Source organism: Danio aesculapii, chromosome 3 (assembly GCF_903798145.1).
Source record: "Danio aesculapii chromosome 3, fDanAes4.1, whole genome shotgun sequence".
NCBI lineage: Eukaryota > Metazoa > Chordata > Actinopteri > Cypriniformes > Danionidae > Danio > Danio aesculapii.
This window is the reverse complement of record NC_079437.1, coordinates 33,256,314-33,280,654: the sequence shown is the minus strand read 5'-3', so window position 1 is coordinate 33,280,654 and position 24,341 is coordinate 33,256,314. Positions and strand designations below refer to the sequence as shown.

General features: G+C 34.5%; 1 protein-coding gene and 5 gene segments (V, D, J or C); all 6 read left to right on the top strand.

Annotated features, from left to right (window-relative positions):
• Window positions 1-305: 305 nt before the first annotated feature.
• Window positions 306-1,299, top strand: LOC130220547 (immunoglobulin heavy variable 1-69-2-like). The segment is given in 3 exon segments: window positions 306-380; window positions 464-824; window positions 1,279-1,299. Coding segments are annotated over 3 exon segments (434 nt in total).
• An 839-nt stretch (window positions 1,300-2,138) lies between these two features.
• LOC130220537 (Ig heavy chain V region 914-like) lies at window positions 2,139-2,621 on the top strand. The segment is given in 2 exon segments: window positions 2,139-2,214; window positions 2,290-2,621. Coding segments are annotated over 2 exon segments (378 nt in total).
• Window positions 2,622-4,725: 2,104 nt separating this feature from the next.
• Window positions 4,726-5,164, top strand: LOC130220526 (Ig heavy chain V region 914-like). The segment is given in 2 exon segments: window positions 4,726-4,774; window positions 4,857-5,164. Coding segments are annotated over 2 exon segments (357 nt in total).
• A 2,140-nt stretch (window positions 5,165-7,304) lies between these two features.
• LOC130220514 (immunoglobulin alpha-2 heavy chain-like) lies at window positions 7,305-9,531 on the top strand. The gene is made up of 3 exons (XM_056452771.1): window positions 7,305-7,395; window positions 7,495-7,809; window positions 9,185-9,531. The coding sequence occupies exons 1-3, from the start codon at window positions 7,356-7,358 to the stop codon at window positions 9,529-9,531; spliced, it is 702 nt and encodes a 233-aa protein (XP_056308746.1). The 5' UTR covers window positions 7,305-7,355.
• Window positions 9,532-12,020: 2,489 nt separating this feature from the next.
• Window positions 12,021-12,556, top strand: LOC130220498 (Ig heavy chain V region 6.96-like). The segment is given in 2 exon segments: window positions 12,021-12,072; window positions 12,171-12,556. Coding segments are annotated over 2 exon segments (438 nt in total).
• Window positions 12,557-13,763: 1,207 nt separating this feature from the next.
• Window positions 13,764-14,231, top strand: LOC130220486 (Ig heavy chain V region 914-like). The segment is given in 2 exon segments: window positions 13,764-13,815; window positions 13,906-14,231. Coding segments are annotated over 2 exon segments (378 nt in total).
• Window positions 14,232-24,341: the final 10,110 nt, after the last annotated feature.

Genomic DNA, 24,341 nt, shown 5'->3' with positions numbered 1-24,341 from the left:
GTGAAGGGAGTCTATTATTATCTACTGTATATGTGAGATACTGTGTTTCAGCTAAAGAATAACAGATTTAAAATTTGATTACAAATAAACACTTACTTAATATATAGCTTAAACTGTGACTCTTAGCGTGATGAAAAAAACAGCCTGAATGTCAGGAAACGTTACAAAGATTATTCAGAACACACACAAACACAAAGTAAATATACCTTTAGAGGGCAGCATATGCAAACAGACTTCTGCTTGTTCCCTTTAAAAAGGACCCGGTCTGTTTATCTCTATTTATTTAAAGCTGTTTTTGGCTACTGCATCACATTCTTTATTTTGTAACATGAACATGAATATTTGGCATCTCCTCTGTGTGGTGATTGTCTTTCAGCAAGGTAATTTCATCACTTTCTTTCTTGGCAGCGTTTTAACATGTGAGAAGCTCATCAATGAAGGCTTATTTTCATTTATTGCACAGGTATCAGTGGTGATGACATTCGATTAGATCAGTCACCTGCTGTGACAAAGAAACCCAGAGAAACAGTGAAGATCTCCTGTAAAATATCTGGGTTTACAATGACAGAGCACTACATGCACTGGATACGGCAGAAGCCTGGAAAAGCTCTGGAGTGGATTGGGAGAGTTGACTCCGGCTCTGGTAGTGCTGAATATGCAGATTCCATGAAAAACCAATTCACTCTGAGTGAGGACGTGTCTCAAATATGCAGTATCTTGAAGCCAAGAGTCTGAGAGAAGAGGACACTGCTGTTTATTACTGTGCTCGAGAGTCCACCGTGACTCCATCTGATGAAGCAGCTCTACAAGAACTCAGAAACACAGTGAAAAAAGGTTTATTATTAGAACATGAATAATACACTTCCTCTTATTGTAGTTATAAAGTACCAGCTGTCAGTTTTTGGAGCATCATCAGAACTGTATAAGTCTTTCTTTTTTGGTCATAGCCATGACTCTTTAAAGACTACCAGTATATATATTTTATCCATTACCTTCTAATGCATGTGAGCATTTGTGAGGAAGAAAATAATTCTATATTGAACTACTGTATTTCAAATTTATATAATTTTCCAGCATGTCCAACAGACACCTGATTCCAACATACCTACTAACTGATATCACACTGAAAACACTCTAAAACAATAAATCATACAAGCACTCAACTTAAACCATCAGCAACATGCTCTTTAACCCATCATCTCTCACTCCTAGATCTATCTTTGAACAAATAATATCTAGAATATGAATCTGTATTCTTATACATTCTTAACTGTCAAGGGGGACAGAGGGAGTTCTTGAGACCTACCTGAGATCAAACGCCCCTCTCACCGTGCAAACGGCAGTGAGCCCCGGGCTCTCTCCCGGGACAGCATGCCTACCTCGCTTCATAATCAAGCATCAGAAAAGTGTGAACTCTTAAAAATCTAATGTTACAGCTATGTGCAGGATAATTCAATATAAAGTATAAAGTGTTTAATTTCTGAATATTTCCCATTAGATCTCTGACTTCAAAGCTGTATAAATGAGATGAAGAAAACTACATTTTGTTGTGAGCAAGTTAAAGTCATCTGAATTGAAATGGTGTTGGTTAATGCAGTGTTTCCCAACCCTGTTCCTGAAGGCACACCAACAGTACACATTTTCAACCTCTCCCTAATCAAACACACCTGAATCAACTTATCATAACATCAGAAGAGACTCCAACACCTGAAGTTAATTGGTCAGAAAAGGGAGACATCCAAAATATGTACTGTTAGTGTGCCTCCAGGAACAGGGTTGGGAAACACTGGGTTAACGTGCATCATATGTCTGTGTCCATTTCTGTGTCCTTGATATCTGTGACTGCAACACTTTAAGAAATAAAGAAGCAACAAAATACTGAAATAATCATGAACACAAAACAATAAATTTCAGTCTGTTAAATATAAAGTAAATTCCGTTGAGTTTTTTAGTCTTTACAGATACAGTATGCAGGTAAAGACCTTCATGAATTCAGCCATTTGTGCCATTAGGTGCTTCTTACACCTGCAGGTCTCTCTGTATGCAAATGATTTTAACAGAGAGGAGGATCAATGTCACTCTCACAAGACTGTGTTATAAATTGGATCATCAGTCATTTTTTGTGTCCACGAGTTATCTTTTTCTTTCTCTCTATTTCTTTTGAGGTTATGATGGACGTGTTACAATTTGCAGTTCTGCTGATGATTGTTTCGAGTGAGAATGATTTCACTTCTGTTATTTTGGTCATTTCATTCTGCAGAAATCAACTATTGTTTTCATGTTTTTCAGCTGTTAGTGGTCAGTCTTTGACCTCCTCAGACTCTGTGGTGAAAAGACCAGGAGAATCAGTCATTCTGTCCTGTACTGTGTCTGGATTCTCGATGAGCAGCTACTGGATGCACTGGATCCGCCAGAAACCAGGGAAAGGACTGGAGTGGATTGGACGGATTGATACTGGCACTGGCACTATTTTTGCTCAGTCTTTACAAGGCCAGTTCACCATCACCAAAGACACCAGTAAAAACATGCTGTATTTAGAGGTGAAAAGCCTGAAGACTGAAGACACAGCTGTGTATTACTGTGCACGGGACTCACAGTTGCACAAAACACAGCAGGACTGAACAAAAACTCTTCAAACAGAAAATCACTAAATATGTCAAACTTTCACACAACTTTCAAACAAAATAGTTGTTCAGTGTTGCTTGCAGCATTTAAATGCATTTTTATAAACAGTTTCACAAATAATCGAAGGTATAAAGGTCTGTATTAATCATCATAAATATTATAAAATTAAAGCCTGGATGGTTAATCATTGAGCAAGATTCATAACCCATACAGTCTCCATATACAGTTCATAAGCACCTGCTTATTAAATCTGAAAAAAATTTAGTAATATTTGACTCAAACTCAATATTTTGATCATGAAAACTATGAAATACATGATACATTTCCACATAAGAAACAATCATTTCTTCACAATGAGTTAATGTTTGGGGTTGAGCATTTCATGCAAATCGTTAAGAGGATGGGCTATGCAAACTGAAATTACATTATAGACTGAGTGCCTTAAATACACTTCATATTTTAAACCAATTTAGTGTTTTGTCAGTGAGATTTTAACAAAAACTGCAGCAAAATGTTTCTTAGATTTACCTGCTGTTTAATAATGATATTAATATCTCTAAACAGTAAGATTTATTTTAAGAACATCAGTTGATATATTTTATTAATGTTTTCTTAATTAATTGCCATTTATTTATTTATTTATTTATTCATTTATTTATTGATTGCTAAAACTGTATAATTTCATGTATTTCTAACTTCTCAACAGAGTGCAAAGGTCAAACACTGACTGAATCGAAGTCAGTAATAATCAAACCAGGGAATGAACACAAACTGACCTGTACCTTCTCTGGGATTAATGTTGGAGATGCAGATATATCATGGGTAAGACAGGCTGAAGGGAAAGCGCTGGAGTGGATCTCACACATTTCTGCTCCAAGTGGCAGTAGCAAATATTACTCTAAAGCCGTTGAAGGAAGATTCAGCATCTCCAGAGACAACAGTAAAATGCAGGTGTATCTGCACATGACAAAGCTGCAGACTGAAGACACTGGAGTGTATTATTGTGCTAGAAGAAACACAGTAACTAAAGAGGCTGAAATGTAGAACATAAACCTAAGGGGTATAATGCAATATTAACAATCTGGCAACTAACAAGATTAACAATTTTTTAAGAACACAAATTCAAATGGCACTGGTAGATTACGAACTAAGCAGCAATATAACTGCTTTTTCCTGCTTTGCAGAGGACTATCCTGTAAGGTATAATTCACCCAAGTGTTAAAAGTTCTAAACTTACAGACATTTTTTTCGTCAGATGAACACAAAAGAAGATATTGTGAAGAATGTTGGAAACCAGCAGTCTTGACATCCATATAGTAGGAACAAAAATAATATGGAACTCAATGGGCTGCTGCTTTCCAACATTCCTTAAAATATCTTAATTTGTGTCCAACAGAAGAACTCAAGCTGGTTTGGAACAATTGGAGAGTAACCACATAATGTACTTTGGAGAAAATATTAATGTCATGAACAAAAAGATTTTAAAAATTTCAGAAAGGGATCTTTTTTTTTTTTTTCTTTAGTATTAACTTCAACTACACACATTTCATAGCCCTCATTAACATGACTGGGAGACGGAGATCTTAACAACTAACTCAACTCTTACCCATTAACATGTTATAAAACTCAGTAACATTTTATTAACTTCATTAAAGAAACTATAAACAGAAATATCAAAATATGCCACAAACTATGAAATACATCAAAAGTGGTAATCTGCAAAACTAGCTTGTGCCTCAATGGTGGTAATGAAACATAAAAACACTCACTCATCTAACCTCTAGATTTAATGTAATGTTTAATTTAATGTAATCAAGGTTTAATGCCGGCACTCAAATCAGAGTAAACTTCCACTTTTTCTATTGTTGGGGGTGTGTAAATTTTCATGATTCTGGAAAAAAAATGTAGTTGAATCAATTCAAAAGCCACTTTACTTACACAATTACCTACAAGCCTGAGCTTATAAATGAACACCACCATAAAAAAGGGCAGAATATGCAAACAAGCTTCTTGTCCCCTTTAAAAGCCCACATACTATTCATTGAGACACAAAACTTATGACTTTACTGTGTGAAGTTCCTGTTTTTTTCTTACATGACAATGGATATTGTGTCCACACTGGCTTTTATCATGTTTGCTCTAACAGAACGTAAGAAGAAAACTGTTGACAGTCATGTTTCTTCATGTGTAATAATGCTGTAAATGTTCATGTTAAATTGTTTGTATTTCAGTCTGTTGGTGTCAAACACTGACCGAGTCTGAAGCAGCGTTCATTAAACCTGGAGGATCTCACAAATTTACCTGTACAGTCTCTGGATTCAGTGGTGACTATGACATGTCTTGGATCAGACAGGCTGCAGGAGGAGGTCTGGAGTGGCTGGCGTACATCTCAGCTGGTGGTACTACATACTACTCTCAGTCGGTTCAGGGGCGCCTCATCATTTCCAGAGACAGCAGCAAGAAACAGATGTATCTGCAGATGAATAATATGAAGATTAAAGACACTGCTGTATATTATTGTGCAAGAGTGTCACAGTGATGAATACAACTGCAGCACTGTACAAATCTGAATGCAATAATCAACATGTTTTTACTATTTTGTCTGTGTTTGCTGAACTCTTTCTGCAGCTTTACTATTGTATTATTGTAGTTGTTGTTGTCTGTATCAGATCACCGACATGAGAATAATCATGTACTGTAATATTTGTTTTATGAAGTTCAAATATTTATAACCATATTTATGTTTTAGGATAAAACTGTTGGACTTTTTTGCCAGACGAGTATTGTAAAAGCTTACCAAAATAGAAAAAACAAATCGTAGCAGCTGTGTGACAGCTAGAACATGAGACATAAATTATTACATCTATGGAATGCATTAACCATATTTGTAGTGGAGTTTTCCATAAATTTGATTGTATTTCCTCCTATCTTTAACCCGTTATCGGGGAGGAACTATATATATGATACCAAACTTTATTGACACTGATTACAAAGCATCATATTCCTTTTTAGGCATAACAGTTAAAATTGTCTTGCAAAAATGCCCAGCGAGTGCCATAGTGAGTGCCCTATAAAGAGTTAAATAAAAAAGGGACCAACGAGTTTGTTTAAATGTATTAATTTAAGTAGCTCTTGGTGGCAATTGCAGAAATATAAGTAGATTTTGATTATGATTTAGATTATACATTTTTTTTCATTGCTTTGAATGATTGGTTAGATTTGTATGCTTCATCTTTTTACCATATGCAAAACTACTCTGTTTTTCCTGCCCCTCACTGTTAAAAAGATTTTCTTTGTATTGTTCATAGCAGTGGAGTAAAGAGCTGAAATCAGCAACAATCATGTTCCCTGCAGCTTTACTTCTGCTTTTTTCAGCAATGGCCTGTGAGTTTCTTTATCAGCAGGTCATATCACACAGATATTTGGCCACCAGATGTTTAACTTCTCCAATGTGTGCATTGTTATTTTCTCTTTCACAGGTGTGGAATGTAATATCATTCTCACTCAGCCAAACTCTATAGTTCTGCAGCCGGGAAACTCACTTACTCTCACATGTGAGGTGTCTGGATATTCTGTTGCGGATAACAGTTATGCAACAGCCTGGATACGACAACCTGCAGGAAAAGCTCTGGAGTGGATTGTGCACATATGGGGAGGTGGAGGCATAACTAAGAAAGATTCACTGGCAAACAAGTTCAGCATCTCCAAAAGTGACTCCAGCAACAAAGTGACTCTTCAAGGACAGAGTTTACAGACTGAAGACACAGCTGTGTATTACTGTGCAAGACTACCACAGCATGTGAAAACAGCACACACACTTACAAGAACTACAGTCAACGTTTATATGTACAGAGAAATATCTGAAGATTATTCACCTTATTCTCCGCGTACGAGTGGGCGCAGCCATTTGAATCATTTTGGCACGAGACTTCCGGTCTCATTCACGTCCATTCATTTTTAGACGTTAAAAACAGCTCTTTTTGCTGCTTTATGTTGCAAACTGATATTTTCTTCTTATATTATTCTATTTTGTCTGTATTTTCATTCAAATACTTGTTTGTAGAGAAAGTAGTTCAACCGTTTTCTGCCGTTTATTATTCATAGTCATTTCTCCCATTGGCAGCTGAATCGGAAGTTCTAAAACAATCGCAAAAACGAGCGCACTTCCGCATTGAAGAATAAGGTCAATATTGTTGACCTTGTAATGATACATTGAAATATGACTTTTTAAAATATATTTTAACCAAAAGCTCATCATTTACTTAACCCCATGTTGTTCTAAATCTCCATTTGTTCTGAGAAGCAAAAATAAATACAGAAAGCAGAATCAGAAAGTTGCATTTTTAAAATAGCTTTCAACACTTTCATAGAAACAAAGATGCTCAAAACACATATTTTGAGTAAGAAAAAATAAGTCATAAAAGTATGGAATGACAAAAATGGTGATTTATCTTTTACGAGTGGCTTTTCTGCATATTGAGTTGCTGAATTATAATGTTATGAACTCCAGAAAATAGGTTTTTGCAAATCAAAAGCACAAACTGCTTCTAAAAGCATTTGTTTAGCTCACTGAATGTTCAAAATCACATCCTTATTTAACTCGGATTATAATATGCAAATATTCACCATCGACATGAGAGAATAAGAGTCACCATTTCCTTTAATACAGAGACAGACCACTAACTACAGGCTAAAGCTGTGTGAACGTCTGTCTAAACCTGAAATCAATCATGAGTCAAACTCTTCTCCTTTTATTTGCCTTTTTTCCATGTGAGTGGATTCATTTCAGTCACATCAGTAAAGTGAGAATCTTTTGTTGCTTATCATACAAACGTTAGTTAGAAACATAATTGTTATTGTCTTTTACAGATGTTTCTGGCATCTCCCTGACCTCGTCTCCTGCACAGACTAAAGCTCCTGGTCAGTCGGTCAGGTTGTCCTGTCAGATTTCTGGATACGCTCTTACAGACTGGGGCACAGCTTGGATCAGACATCCTCCTGGAAAAGCCATGGAGTGGATCGGGATCATATGGGGTGGTGGATCAATAGACTCTGGGAACTCCTTCAAGAGTCGCTTTACCATTTCCAGAGACACAGGCAGAAATGAGCTGTACTTAGACATCAGCAGCCTGCAAACTGAGGACACAGCTGTGTATTACTGCGCAAGACAGCCACAGTGGCTCAGTTCAGTGAGAGAATCTGACAAAAACACATCTACACTTCATCAACACAATTATCTATACTCACATGATACCTGCTTATGCAAACACTATACATTAACATCATATATTTTGAGGGCTGGAAGTGTTTATGTATTCATTTTACAGATTTAGAAATAGGCTATTGTGATAATAATAAAATATTTATTGCATATTATTAATGTTACCACATGTTTTTTTGTCTACTACAAGAGGGAGTCATTTACAGTAAAGTCAGAAGTATTAGCCCCCCCTGAATTATTAGCTCCCTGTTTATTTTTTCCCCCAATTTCTGTTTAACGGAGAGATTTTTTTAACACATCTCTAATCACTATAGTTTGAATAACTAATTTCTAATAAATTATTTATTTTATCTTTGCCATGATGACAGTAAATAATATTTGACTAGATATTTTTCAATACACTTCTATACAGCTAAAGTGACATTTAAAGGCTTAACTTGGTTAATTAGGTTAACTAGGCAGGTTAGGGTAATTAGGCAAGTTATAATATAACAATGGTTTGTTCTGTAGACTATTGAAAAAAATATCTTAAAGGGCCTAATAATTTTGACCTTAAAATGGTGTTTTAAAAAATTAAAAACTGATTTTATTCTAGTCGAAATAAAACAAATAAGACTTTGTCCAGAAGAAAAAATATTATCAGACATACTGTGAAAATTTTCTTGCTCAGAAAAAATTCAAAGGGGGCTAATAATTCTGACTTTAGATTAGATTAGATTAGATTCAACTTTATTGTCATTACACATGTACAAGTACAAGGCAACGAAATGCAGTAACTGTACATTTTAAACAAGCTGTTCCTGGTTTAAGCAATTATCAGGCAATTGTATTGAAACATAAATTCTGATATATAATAAAAAACCAGCATACTTTTGATGAGGATTAGTTCAGAGAGCTGGATCCTAAGGCCAATCAACATTACATACATAGAAAACCACAGTAATGTAAAAGACATTAGGAAACTCCAAATAAACAGAACTGAGTTCACCAACAGGAACTCCTCCCTCTCACATGATCAGCCTCATTACTCACGTTATTTTACTTTCTCAGATCATATATTATATAAGGCAAGAGAAATCAGCCTATGCAAATGTGCTTATTTAACTGTACTGTATTTAACACACAGATTCAGCTTAACTGTTCAATGACTGTGGAAAAAATATCTAATGAGCTGCCTTTACATCTAGAAAACATGTTGGAAAAGCAGTCAAAAAGCATTTTGTTTATCATCTTTATGTTGATTCGTTCACTGCATGGTAATTTGACATTTATTTTTCTAGTTAGCACTTTGATTGTTTAAAGCTGTTCTTTGATGAAATGTGGTCTTTTATTACACAGGTATCAGTGGTGATGAAATTCGATTAGATCAGTCACCTGCTGTGACAAAGAGTCCCAGAGAAACAGTGAAGATCTCCTGTAAAATATCTGGGTTTATAATGACAAGCTCCTACATGCACTGGATACGGCAGAAGCCTGGAAAAGCTCTGGAGTGGATTGGGAAAGTTAATACTGGCAGCAGTTCTAGCTCTGATTATCTTATCTATGCAGACTCTATAAAAAACCACTTCACGATGAGTGAGGACGTTTCTCAAAGTACACAGTATCTTGAAGCCAAGAGTCTGAGAGAAGAGCACACTGCTATTTATTACTGTGCTCGAGAACCAGGGCACAGCGACTCCATCTAATGAAGCAGCTCTACAAGAACTCAGAAATACAAAGTGAAAAGTTTTCTTATAGGTTTATGAACATTTATCATCCTTATGTTTTTCATCATAAATTTTATCATCATCATCATCATCATCATCATAATCATCACACAAACGACAATACTCACATAATATAAATTATTATTATTATTGTTCCTAATTCAGATACGTTCTAGCTTGAAATCCACACACAATTGAAATTCCAACTTCTGTTAATAACTTGAATTATTCTCCTTTCATCTGTCTTTTGGTTTCCAAAAAAGGGATTAATTTATTCTGAGGTACTCTTGTAGGACACTCTTGTTCTGACTGCTGTAGTGATATATATACATAATTTACCAGTGATCAGAAATAAACAAATTATCTTGAAAATCCACCATTGTTAACAACACGAAATACCACAATGCCTCACTCTGTCCACCTCACTGACCAGACTTACCCAGACCCTTCTCAAGACGCCACATCCAAACACCTGTCATATACCTGTAGAATTAGTATAGCTAAAACATCACCTAAAAGCTCAAAATACTAATCAAGCAACATTCACTATTTACTACATACACACCAGGATTCTGCTCATGAAGCTTGCTGCTATTGTTATTGCTTTAGATATTTTACTTGACAAAACCTTACCAGTTTTGTTTGATGATTTGGGTATGAAAACATCAGAACATGTATAGAGTGGCATTTTAATAAATTTAGTAGGAGAAATCAAAACAGACGTACAAGATCACACTTCTAATATGAGACAAAAATAACGTGAAAAACACATTTGCATATACTCTATGCAAAAAAAAAAAAAAATGTAGGAAGGGAGGATCGGCATCATTCAAAATACCCAAGGGACTTTGTTATAAACTGAAACTGGAGTCAGTTTCTGTGCTTAAAACATTACAGTTTTATGGTGTGTTTAGGCTGACAATGGAAATGTTACTTTATGGAGTTGTGTTGATGATGATTAGAAGTGAGAAGCTCTTAATTGTGTAGTATAATATGAATATAATGTCAATGTCTGTTTCATTAATTAGTTTTCATTCTTTTCACATTAATTGTCCATGTTTTTCAGCTGTTAGTGGTCAGTCTTTGACCTCCTCAGACTCTGTAGTGAAAAAAACAGGAGAATCCGTCACTCTGTCCTGCACTGGGTCTGGATTCTCAGTGGGTGACTACTGGATGCACTGGATCCGCCAGAAACAAGGGGCAGGACTTGAGTGGATTGGGCGAAGACATAGCTCAACTATAAATTTTGCTCAGTCTCTACAGGGTCAGTTTTCCATCACAACAGACACCAGCAAAAATATGGTGTACCTGGAGATAAAAAGCCTGAAGACTGAAGACACAGCTGTTTATTACTGTGCACGACAGACACTCTTACACAAAAGGCTGCAGCGCCTATCAAAAACCTGCATTGTGTTTGTGAAGTCAGTCAGACGTGACTAAACCATTTACAGGAAATTAAAGCATTACTCTCCTTTAAGGTGGATACATTTCGCCGGATTTGCTACAACAGGAAAAAAAAACACAAAAAATTACATAAAAAGACATTTAGAACACTGCATTTACTGTTAAATTAATGAAGGAGCATCCTGGGTGGAAATACACAATAGTGAATAACACAGTTATATAGTGCAAGCTGTGAAATGATTTAAAACATTTTAAATGTCTCATTTAATTTGATTTAACTGCTTTCATTGAAGAGAAGCTTTTCATTTGATTAAAACTATTCATTCAAGTGAATGCACTGCACGTATACATCATCAAATATATGACAACTCCATAAGCACAGAGCAAATGCTGTTCTGACAGATTTCATTAAGTTTTGCCAGCAGAAAAATTTGCTTTGTTGAGGAAAAACCCCAGTGCCTTTTATTGCCCTTTTTTGTATTTGAAAAAAATATATTGACTGGGTTATTGGGTTAATGTTAAAATGAATTAATAATAATAAATAATAATAATAATCAAAATTAATAATAATAATAATAATAATAAATATTACTACTACTACTACTAATAATAATAACAAGTACTAATAATAATCATGATAAATTAGATATGTTATGATTAATAAAACATTATGATTCATATAAAACATATTGCCGAGACTTATTGATCATATAATTTTTACAGTGTACAATATATAGTTTCAAACTACTAAAAAGTCAATAAAAGGTCACATTATCAAACTGTAGAGCTTAACATCAAAGGTCCCATAATGTAATATGAAGTGTAAATAAATGAAATACACTTGTCAATCAAATAATATGGGAAGCTGTGTTATTAACAGATATGTTTTACAGTGTTGGCAAAAATAAGACGTAAATTGCAGGTGGTTCATATTTCTCTTTATATTTCAGCCAATAGAGGGCACTACAAGTATGCAAATCTTCATCTGTTCATAAACACACAAATACCTCCACTCCTCCGTCTGTATGTTTTCTACCATAAGTTTCTATGACAGAAAATCCAATATGAAGCACAGGATGATCTTTATTGTTGTGCTAATGATCTATTTAATACAGGGTAAGACAACAAGGCTCTTTAAACCTTTGAATTCAGTGGGAAAGCTTTAGCACACTTATTTACAGTTTTGATTGCAAATGTTATTTTCTCATTTTCAGAATGCAGGAGTCAGACACTGGTTGAATCTGAGGCTGTAGTGGTTAAACCAGGAGAATCTCATAAACTGACCTGTACCGCTTCTGGTTTTAACTTTGGTGGCTCTTGGATGGCTTGGATCAGACAGGCTGCTGGGAAAGGGCCAGAATGGGTAGCAACACTTTCCAGTGGCAACAGCTATATCTATTATTCTGACAAGGTTAAGGGAAGATTTACTATTTCACGAGATGATAACAAGAACCAGCTGTACCTTCAGATGAACAGTCTTAAAACCGAAGACACTGCTGTTTACTACTGTGCCAGAGACACAGTGAGACAAAAGGATGTGGTGTTGCACAAAAACAGAAGCAGACAGCTGTACAAAGTGTTCGGTACTCTGCCAAAATAAAGATTTGGGACATTTAACCAACTAAATAAGTTACAGACAAAAATATGATATTCTCTTCATTCCAGACACTAGGTCCAAAAGTACAACAGACAAACAAAACAATGCAAACCACACAATATACATTTTAAAAGACAGTTATGCCAATATTTTAATCAAATGTGACTGATATTGCACCTCAGTACACCTAGGGTTTATCAACAACATTAAAATGCCATTCTGAGACTCCTTCAAGAGACAGATAAACTTATAGACCAAATTTCTCAAAGAAAAATATTCGAACTCTTACCTTACAGTATACAGTATACTTCACTTGCACTACACCATCTATGTTTTTTTCAAGAATAATCATCATACAATCATTGAATGCAACCTGCAGCTTATGGAGACTCTCTTTTTTAAAATTATACCACAGAGGAGCTGTGTTTAAAGAACTGCATTAAGTTCTAAAGAGGCTTACCTTAACCTGCTCTGAACACAAATAAAACTCTCACCAGTATATTTGCTTGAGCATACAGCTAACAAAGTAAAGCAAAATGTCAATTTTAAGGTTTACAAATTTTTCACTGATAGATTTACTGTGATTTTGTGTGCTTTTCATTAAAGCTGGTCAAATTGTGTCACAATTAAAAATGATTGTCAGTCTGACCTATAGATAAATTCTGCCAGTGAAATAAATTTGAATGCAGATAAATAGTAAACAACTAAAAAATAACAAAAATACATATAATTCAGCCTGCAAATTTAACCAAGCAAAGATTAGACTCAACAGTTCATTTTATTGAAACATAAGTTGACGGAGCTTGATGAAATATTGACCATTAACAGAATCTTTGGCGACAATAAAGTAACCATGTGCATTTCAAAAAGAATGTAAGACAAAAGTGTAAGAAAAGGTTTATCTGGTAAACTTTCTGTTCTTAAGCTGCCATATAGAAATAAACGATGATCACCAAATAAGAAGAAATGTCACAGATCTACACGAAAAGTATCATTATTGAGAATGTGATCAAGGGATGACCAACAATATATTCATAGATCTTTCTACATAAAGGATTAAACTATAGTCACTGGTTTTAGCTTAACACAATTTTAACCCTTTTTGTCTATTTTAAAATCATGCAAATGTAACTTCCCCTTCCTCTTATGACTGATATAACTATCTGATGTGTGTTTCATATGCTGTTCAATGTTTCAGCTTCATCTAACCATGTACTTCACATTTTTTGTACTGCTGATCCTGATATCTTCATCCTGTGAGGGTTTTTGTTGTTGTAATTAACATATAAAGACACTCATTACAATAAATATATGATTTACACTAAATTTTACAACTGTCTTCTCTTTTTCAGATGGAATTGAGCTCACCCAGCCGGACTCTGAGGTTGTGAGGCCCGGGGCATCATTGTCTCTCTCTTGCAAGGTGTCTGGATATTCTGTTACAGATGATAGCTATGCAACAGGATGGATTCGACAACCCACAGGAAAAACATTGGAATTTATTAATTACATCTGGGGAGGTGGTAGCATTATTCAGCAAGATTCTTTGAAAAGCAAGTTTAGTATCATAAAGGATGCCTCCAGCAACACAGTGACTCTACAGGGGAAGAATCTGCAGACTGATGACACATCTGTGTATTACTGTGTCAAGAGGAGCACAATGTTTAAAGCACACTGAACTCAGTACAAAAATCTATGGAGGTCACTCAGCAGTATTTAGTATTTGCACAAAGAAATAAATATACAAAAGATATCACTGGTGTTGCACTTTTTCAAGAGGTACAGCATATTTGCACCTTAAGGCTCCATGATGTTGGTGCATAAAATAGTAAATCTATAACTTTTTTCTTTTGTTTTTATTGTTTTCTTTACTTGCACAAAAATACAAAATTGTTAGAAAAAAAAAAAAGAAATAAATAAGCCATACTGTTCAGGAAGAATCATTCCATAATTGAAAACCCCTAAATCTAATTGAGTATTGTGCTGCACTTGTATGAACTTTGGAAAAATGAAAGCTTGAGAACTAATGAATAAAATACCACAATGAACTTGTGAATTTACATTGACATACCTTCTGAAATGATCAGGCATGTTTAAAAATACAACTAAATAAAACTAAAAAAACAATAGTGAAAGGTACTGACGCAATGATTTTCTGAGCATGTATAATGCTGTACAGCATTTATAGCCTGAAAATGTCTGAAACATCAAAAAAAAAAAGTTAATATGGTTTGTACATACATATGATAAAAATAAAGTATAGGTTGATTTAAGAATTTAATTGCAAGATAGTGTTGGTGTTACTATTCATTTTGCATGCAAAAACTCTAAGTGTCATCTGAAACTTTGTCTAAAATTATATTTTTTCTCAGGCCCTTGTTTTATATTCAGTTATTTCACTTAAAATAAAAATAAACCAATATTTGCTATAAATGTAGAATTTCTGAATCCTGAGAAAAATGCTCATTTAGGAAAAATTTTTTAGATGGCACTTAGAGGGTTTTTCATTTGAGCTCTTCATATAAAACATTGTTTTATTGCACTCAAACTAAAACAAATAAGACTTTCTCCAGAAGATAAATATAATAGGAAATGCTGTATAAAAAAATTAATCATTTTGTTTTCAATTGTATAATGTATTTAGTTTTATATCACATAATATGTTTTCAGATTATCATTCTTCATAAAAAACTATGAACTCTGACACTGAGATCAGCACAGCAGATTTTGCTCAGTTTTTAAGACCCTCCTTTATTCAAATCAAGTCTTAAATATACAGTCCATTCTCTGTGTAATGAATGCTTGGAGGCTTCTTCACACACCAGACACATTACTTTACATGGAGCAGCACTCAACATAGAACAAGATGAATCTGCCTTATTTTACCCTCCTTGTACTGATTTCATGTAAGTTAAAATTTGTTTACCAAAAGTGCTTAAACACTAAGTTTTTTCTAATTATTAATAATCATTTTGTGTTTGTTCCAGATGCACACGGCCAGTCATTGACCTCTTCTGGTTCTGAAGTCAAGAAACCCAGAGAATCAGTCACACTGTCTTGTGTGGTTTCTGGAATCTCCCTTGCCTGGCTGCACTGGATCAGGCAGAAACCGGGGAAAGGCCTGGAGTGGATTGGGCGGATTGACAGTGGCACTGGCACTATTTTTGCTCAGTCTCTACAAGGCCAATTTACCATCACTAAAGACACCAGCAGAAACATGGTGTATTTGGAGATAAAAAGCCTGAAGGCTGAAGATACTGCTGTTTATTACTGTGCACGAGAGACACAGCTGCACAAAACCCTGAATCATGCTTCAAAAACATTACTGACTTTAAGAAGTTCAGTCAAATATGACTACAACATAAATATTGACAATAAAGGAGTTACTTTCTTATTCTCGTCAGTTTTGTTGTTCATTTTTCAAATTTAATTTTCCCATTAAAAATAAAATCATATGAAGAATGTACCAGTTCAAAACAAAAACATTTAATCTTCCTATCCTAAAGCAAATCATTTATATATTGCAAGGGTTACATTTGTTAGTTTAATTTTTAATCATTATTGCGAGAGGCATGACTTTTGAACATTTACACACTTACAGAATATTATTTTAACACGTGGAGAAATTTCAAACTTGTTTAGATTCTGAGATATTTCAAAAATTATTGTCTGCAAAAACACAAAATTGTTTATGTTTTGTGTTTTGCTTTGAAACATTCTTTTTTACTTAGAAATTATTAGTACATTTATAGAAAATTACAAAGAAATAACATTAAGAGAAACTGAAATTTTCTTGTAAAGAATGACAACATAAAAATATGTTATGTTTTAGTAACTCCAGTAATAATTTAAACAATATACCTTTACAGGGCATAGTGGAAACATTTAAATAAAAAAAATAATAAAAAAAGCTATTTAAGATTATTTATATTCACTCATTCATTCATTCATTCATTCATTTTGTTTTCGGCTTAGTCGCTTTTTTTAACCTGGGGTCGCCACAGTGGAATGAACCGCCAACTTATCCAGCATATGTTTTATGCAGCGGATGCCCTTCCAGCTGCAACCCGTAACTGGGAAACACCCATACACTCCCATTCACATACATACACTACGGACAGTTTTATTATATTAACCTAATTATTTAGGGCACACAAATGTTCTGTTTAACATTCTTTCTCAGTGTAAACATTTTGAGCACAAAGCAAGGTGCTATGAAATATTAACCACTGTATATGTTAAATCACATATATTATATATATCTGGTGATAAAAACACACACACACACACACACACACACACATATATATATATGTGTGTGTGTGTGTGTGTGTGTGTGTGTGCGTGTGTGTGTGTGTGTGTGTGTGTGCGTGCGTGCGTGCGTGCGTGCGTGCGTGCGTGCGTGCGTGCGTGCGTGCGTGTGTGTGTGTGTGTGTGTGTGTGTGTGTGTGTGTGTGTGTGTGTGTTTTTATCACCAGACGTTCTGTCATGCTAAAAGTTTCTAACAATTGGATAAATGTCACTCTTACTTTCAGAGAATTATTTTATTACAGACACCAATAAATAGCCCCTTTACCTCACGAAATAATCTACTACACTGTGGTATTAAATTATACAGTCCCTGAAAAATGTCTTGTCGCTTGTCTACAAACTGACCTGAAGTTCCTCTAAAATATATTTTTAATCAAGATATTTTTATTTATTTATTTATTTATTTGTACAAAAAAGTGGCTTTTTTTAAATCTCAACAGCTTTTGTATTAATGTTTTAGTGCAAAATGAAACGCAAAAAGTGCAAAAAGTATTCTAATATTCCCAGCTTTGTGTAAACCCATTGAGTCAATTTTTGCAAAGACATAAATGTTGTCGCCTTGTCATATGAGCTTCACCTATGACTAATAATGAATCAATTAGGTGTGTATAAAAAGAACCCCAGTACACTAGACCTTCACATCAACTGCAACTAGACCTCGGTAAACATGCCTAAGATCTAAAGTGTTGATTATCAAGAGGCTGAAGACCAGATCCACTGTTGTTGTGGCAGTCACATTCAATGTGTCTCAGCGTCAAGTACAGAGGATAAAGAAATCTAAAGAGACTGAAGACGTTTTTGACAAGCCCAGGTCAGGCAGACCTTGCAAGACAACTGCTCAAAAGGAACATTTGTTGGCTCGAAAATCCAAGGCTAGCCCATTTTACACTGCAGTAGAGCTCCATGAAACCTGGTCACCTGAAGTCACTGTGTGAACCAGGGGTGCGTTTCCGAAAACCATCGTTAGCCATCTAAGGTCGCAAGTTGTGTCGTTACAAACATAGTTGGTAGATTTGGTGTTTCCCAAATCCATCGTTCCAACGAACATTCGCAAACTGCGTCGCAAACTTCTATTCTTGCAACACCTCTGGAGCTGTGGTTAAAAAACATAGTTCCTGGCTGTGTCCTATTCCCAGTTATCTCCCCTATGCCCAATTCTTTTAGAATATTCTAACATTTACACTTGGAATGATTTTAAAGCAATAAAGGCATGCTTCTTTGGTGTAATTTTCGTTCAAAGTATTTACAGTTCAGTTTTAGCGATCTTCATGTTTACAGTTGCGCTTCCTTTGCAGTGCACTTTGAAAACATTGATGCCATTTGGAATAAAGTCGTGGTTCATGGTGAAGCTATAGGCGATCTATTATCTAAAAGCTGAATTTATTTTACAGCTCCAAAGCTTGTGAAAAAAAAAAAAAAACATAGCATACGTTAATGCTTATAATTTATAGTTGGTTATTTATTAGGTATCTGTACTGAATATGACAAAAATAAAATAAACAATATCCTACTACTACTACTAATAATAATAGTAATAACAGTAATAATAATAATAATAATAATAATAATAACAACAACAGTAATAATAATAATATTATTAATAATAATAATAATCGCCATTATCATTAATATTAAAATTATTATTAAAGAATGATTTTTTCATTTCCTAATGAATAATAAATATTAGATTTCATTTCTTAATAAATTCTTAATAAAGATTAGAATACGTGTATTTTATGTTAATTTAGAATAGAATATGTAATGTTCTCAATAATATTTGTAAAGGAAACACAGGCCCTATATGTGCCGTTTACATATATTTCAATTAATATAGAAAACGAGTGCATGTTTTTACCAAAACTAACATTGGATTTTTTTATGCGTGTGCGTAGAACAATATAATTTGCACAAAGACATTATGGGGTTCTTCTCTAAAGAAGTTGTTTTTCCATCCCGTTTAGAGCATCATTATGGGTGTTTTACGTTATAAATATATGACTCAAACTATAGATCTGCGACAAAGAAACTACGAGTTTTGGGAAACACTTGTCACTACATCGTTCTTTTCCCAAACGATGCATCATACTATGATAGTTCAGCCGCGAGTTACATCGTTGTTTGGGAAATGCATGCAGAGCAGTTTGTGGATTCTGTCTCGAGATGGCCTCTATGGCCAAATCAGTGCCCAGAAGCCAGCACTAAACAAAAAAAAATTAAAAACCGTGTGACATTTGCCAAGGCCCACAGCCTGCTAAAACGATGGACGCTGGAAAAGTGGCAGAGGGTAGATTTTTCAGATGAATCTTTTGTTTAATTACACCAGTCACTGCAAATATTGCAGGAGACCTACTGGAGCCCATATGAATCGGAGATTCACCCAGAAAACTGAAGCTTGGTGGTGGAAAAATCATGATCTGGGGTTACATCCAGTATGTGCAAGAAATCTGCAGGGAAGGCAACATCAATAGTCTAAAACAGTATTTCTCAACCACGTTCCAGGAGGACCACCAACACTTCATGTTTTGGATGTCTCCTTTGCCTGTCACACCCATTACAGCTCTTTCAGTCTCTGTTAATGGGCTGATGATCTGAATCAGGTGTGTTTTGTTAAGGAGACATGGAAAATGTGCACAGCTGGTGGTCCTCCAGGAACATGGTTGAAAAACATTGGTCGAAAATAATAGAAAATCTAACTAATTCTTATATGCCCAACCATAAAATAAGCCAAATTCTGCAGCAAGGTGCTGCTCCATTGCATACTTCCATCTCCACATCAAAGTTTCTAAAGGCAAAGAATATCAAAATGCTCCAGGATTGGCCAGCTCATTCACCATACATAAACATCATTGAACATATGTGGGGTAGGATGAAAGAGAGAGCACGAAACCAGAGAATATTGATAAACTCTAGGAAACATGCAAGACTGCTTTCTTTGCTATTCCTGATGACATCATCAATAAATTGTATGAACCCTTGCCAAACCACATTGATGCAGTCCTTCAAGCTCTTCAAGATAATACATTTGGATCTCACAGAACCACTACTTAATTTGTTGGCATATTTTTGTATTTGCAGTAAATTTGTTGAATTTCTGTATACACCAGAGAACTTTTGTCTTCTCAAAATTTGACTTTTCTGCCTTGGTTAGATGATAAATCTTTTTTCAGTAAAACTAATTTATTTCAGTGCATTAAACATCATTTGGGAGGGGGTTCGCTTTTCATATGAGCTACTTCTAACACCAATTGACTAACTAAAAGTCAGGTTAATAGAAGGTGTTTCTACAAAATAGATAAGCGTCAAGACTTTTGTCAGAGACTGTAGACACGGGCACAACTGGATATTATGCTCAGTCTCTTCAAGATCAGTTCACCATCACCAAAGAGGTGAAAAGCCTGAAGACACAGTTGTTTATAACTGTGTGATTGACGCACTCTTATAAACAAACACAAACAAACAAACAAATTAATTAGTTATAGATTAATTAATTAATTAATTAATTAACAAACAAACAAACAAATTAATTAATTAATTTGCATATAAAAGGTTATTTTTTCATATCTATATTTACATTTTTAGACAAAAAAATGCACCAATGTTTAACCTGTTTTTCAGAACAGTTAGGGAAATCAATACTTGGTTGAATATCCCTGATTTTAAATGACAATAAATTAAAGAATTTTCTAATGTGACCATGATTTTTTCTGTAAAAATAAATAAAATAAAAAAAGCCAACTGACAATATTTTCATTTAAAATTTGAAATATATATATTTTAGACCTTTATTGAATAAAACAATTATTTGCATTTTAAATAATGGTAATAAAGAGCAGCAAAATAAAGAACACCCGTTGAAATTAATTCACCTGTTAATTTTCACCTGTTTTTTTAAACAGATGCCCACAATTCATTAAGACTGGCATGCAAAACCGTTCATAAACGCTAGAGGGCAAGAAAGCAACATCTTAATGTCAAAATTACAGGACTTGAAAGCAAACGATGATGACTAGAAATTGACTATAAATACAAATATAAGAAAAGAAAAGAAAAAACTAAACGAAACTAAACTAAAAAACAATAAATGGCTAATAAAAATACCTTTGTTTTCTGAAAATGGGAAAGTTTTTTAAAATCAAAAGCGGACAGAATTCTACAGAATTAGCTGAGAATAATACATTACTGTAGTTCTTGCACTCATGTGTTTCACTGTGCCCGGTGGGCTGGCACGGTGATAAAATCCCATACAAATACGTATGTACTAATGGAGTTCCATAATTCCTGAGATCAATATGATTTTAAACACAATCTTATGAAAAACATATTATAGAAATGACATATTACAGAAATAGACAGACAATATGTAATTACCTGCATGGTACTGATAAGATACCTTTGTTTTATGTCCAATCGGTTGCAGTTAAGCAACAGAGAGTAAAGCCTTCAGGGGTGTTCTTTCTCAAAGAACTGGAAATCAATTACTAAAAACCAAGTAATTAATATTAGGATAGTATTTATCAGTTTCTGAAAATATCCTTTCATATAAATACTATGTACAGTAAATAATATCGCACACACTTCCATGACGTCTGTTATTGACATAGAATTATGCTGATGCATATCACTGTGACTATATGGGTTGGGGGGCACAGTATAAAAACATAATACAAAAACCCCAGTGCTCTGAGACTCTGGGACTGTATAAGAATAAAGTTTTAAATAGTCAGATCTGGACTAAAATAGATTTTCATTCACTGTGAATGCTTCATTATAACGTGAATAAATAAATTGTGCAAATTAAGTCTTCTTTGGGGTACAGAAGCTCCAGCAGTTCTGGCTTTAACCATTGCTGTAGATTAGGATTTGTATGAAATTGTGTAGTGCAAAGATTACAGTAAGTTACAGTAAGTTACCCATTACAGGTAGCAACTGTGACAACAAATAATAAATTACTGTTCAACAATCAATGTGTCATACGCTGATGCTTTATGTTGCTATTTATAGAGAAGTGCATTTACAGTGCTCAGCATACATACAGTTGACGTCAGAATTATTATCCCCCCTTTTTTCTCTTTTAAATATTTCCTAAATGATGTTTAACAGAGCAAGGAAATTTTCACAGTATGTCTAATAATATTTTTTCTTCTGGAGAAAGTCTTAATTGTTTTATTTCAGTTAAAATAAAAGTTTTAGTTAAAATGTTTTTAATTGTTTAAAAAGGACAAAATTATTAGCCCCTTTAAACTGTATATTTTTTGATAGTCTACTGAACAAACCATCATTATACAATAACTTGCAATATATGCATTATACAATAAATTGAAAAATTTTGTTGAACTTTTGTAGGTTGTAGTGTTTTTCTGCGATATTTTGCTTGAATTTAATTGTATTACCTTTCCATTTCTAAATATGTTTGGTGACTAAAATATTATTTTAATAAATAAATCTGTTTAATAAATCTGTTTTGTTTTAATGCACCAAAATACATTGCCTATATTCCCTGAGAAATGGATAGAAAATATTCATTTACAAAATGGGGTGTACTCAATTATGCTGAGCACTCTCTTAAGACAGAAAACAAAAAAATTAGGCAATAACACACACATACACAGGTTGTTTATTCTAAACAAAGGTGTTAACCCTTTAAGGGAGCCAGTGGGCTGTTCCATATACCAAGCTTACAGAAAAAAGCCAGGCTTATTTTGGTAAGTCAGGTTTAGTAATGGCGGATTCGGTTTCATAAATCAAATTTACGATAGTTCAAACTTCTAAAAGTCTAAAGTTCAAGCTTAATCAAAGTAATGGTAACATTCACCCTTTTAATAATGATTAAAACTTTAATACCTTAATAGTAAATTAGATAAATATAATATATACACCAAACATCTTGTAGAATAGAACAATAATATTTTAGAATTCAAATAAGTTATTGCAAACGAAACGAATACAAAACATTTCAACTAAATTATATATATATTTTTTATGTTTCTGTTGAAACTCAATTATGCTGAGCACTGTTGTCACGATCACCAGCGATCATAACTCCCAGATCGCTGGATCTCACACACAAACAGACATGGATTACAATTCCGCCATTAATGGACTGCATATTCCGTCATGCCACACACATACTCACACCTGCTCGAAGTCTCTACTGATTACACTCGCACCACCTGAGGATCCTCAAGGACTGATTACAAACACCATTTTAGCAGCACACACACTCATTCACATTGCCGAGTCTTGTTTTCTGTAAAGTGACATTACAACGCGTTTCTCCTAGTCTTGTTTCTCCGTGTTTTGATCTTTGTCTTGTTTACCAGGTCTCCCTGTCTGCCACCTGCCTCCTGACCTCTCGCCTGTTACATTTGACTACGATTCTGGACTGCCTTAATACATCTGTTTGCACCTGTGTTGACCTTTGCTTGCCTGACTTTGATTAAACCTGCACTTGGATCCGAACTTCAGTTGTATGTGTCACTCCCAGTGTTACAACTGTATTTTAAATTATTAAATGTGTATCTAATTTATTCCCCAACATAATAAATTGGGTGTACTAATTTTTGGATTGTGAATTTGAATCAATTTCTTTGGTACTTAATAATCTATTGTACTGTATATGCACAAAAATAGTATTGCAATATATAAGCATCCTGTAGAAAATATAAATTTAATAGAGAGATCTGTGAGGGATTGTACTTAGCTATATATATATATATTCATTCATTCATTTTCTTTTCGGCTTAGTCCCTTTAATAATCTGGGGTTGCCACAGCGGAATGAACCGCCAACTTATCCAGCATATGTTTTACGAAGTGGATGCCCATCCAGCTGCAACCCATCTACGGGAAACATACATACACACTCATACACTATATGGACAATTTAACCTACCCAATTCACCTGGGGCCTCATGTATCAATGCTGCGTACGCACAAAAACTTTGCGTACGCCAGATTTCAGGCTCACGTTTGTAATTATTAACGTGAGAATGTGCATTGGTCCATGACAACTTTATGTCTGGCGTACTTGCATTTCTTGTGTGTGTTTTATTTTCATTGGCGACTCCTAGAGGCAATTGTGTTAAAATGCACACTACAAGTATCTTTAAGCTGTGCAATGGCAGCTGTATGGGACGGGATCGTCCAGATGTCTAGCAGGTATAGGGTTTCCATACTATGCAGTTGACCAGCCAAACATTAAAGAGCAATTTGCAGCGATCGCCGGTTTTCCCAACGTAATCGGCACGATCCACTGCACGCACATTGCTATAAAGGCGCCATCTGAAGATGAATTTGCATACGTGAATCGAAAACATTTCCATTCAATAAATGTGCAAATAATATGTGATGCTCAAATGGCCTCAACATAATACATACACTTATTCTTGATTCCTACTTGTCTTCCTTGCATGATGAGTAGGCAAAATCTGATATGTAGTTGGGAATTCGAACCAGGTTCATGATCGATAGTGTCAAAA

Coding starts and splice junctions, on each gene's coding strand:
- LOC130220514 (XM_056452771.1), top strand. CDS start 7,356: ATGAGTCAAACTCTTCTCCTTTTATTTGCCTTTTTTCCAT. Junction 7,396..7,494: donor TTTATTTGCCTTTTTTCCAT/GTGAGTGGATTC, acceptor TGTCTTTTACAG/ATGTTTCTGGCATCTCCCTG. Junction 7,810..9,184: donor AAGACAGCCACAGTGGCTCA/GTTCAGTGAGAG, acceptor TTTATTACACAG/GTATCAGTGGTGATGAAATT.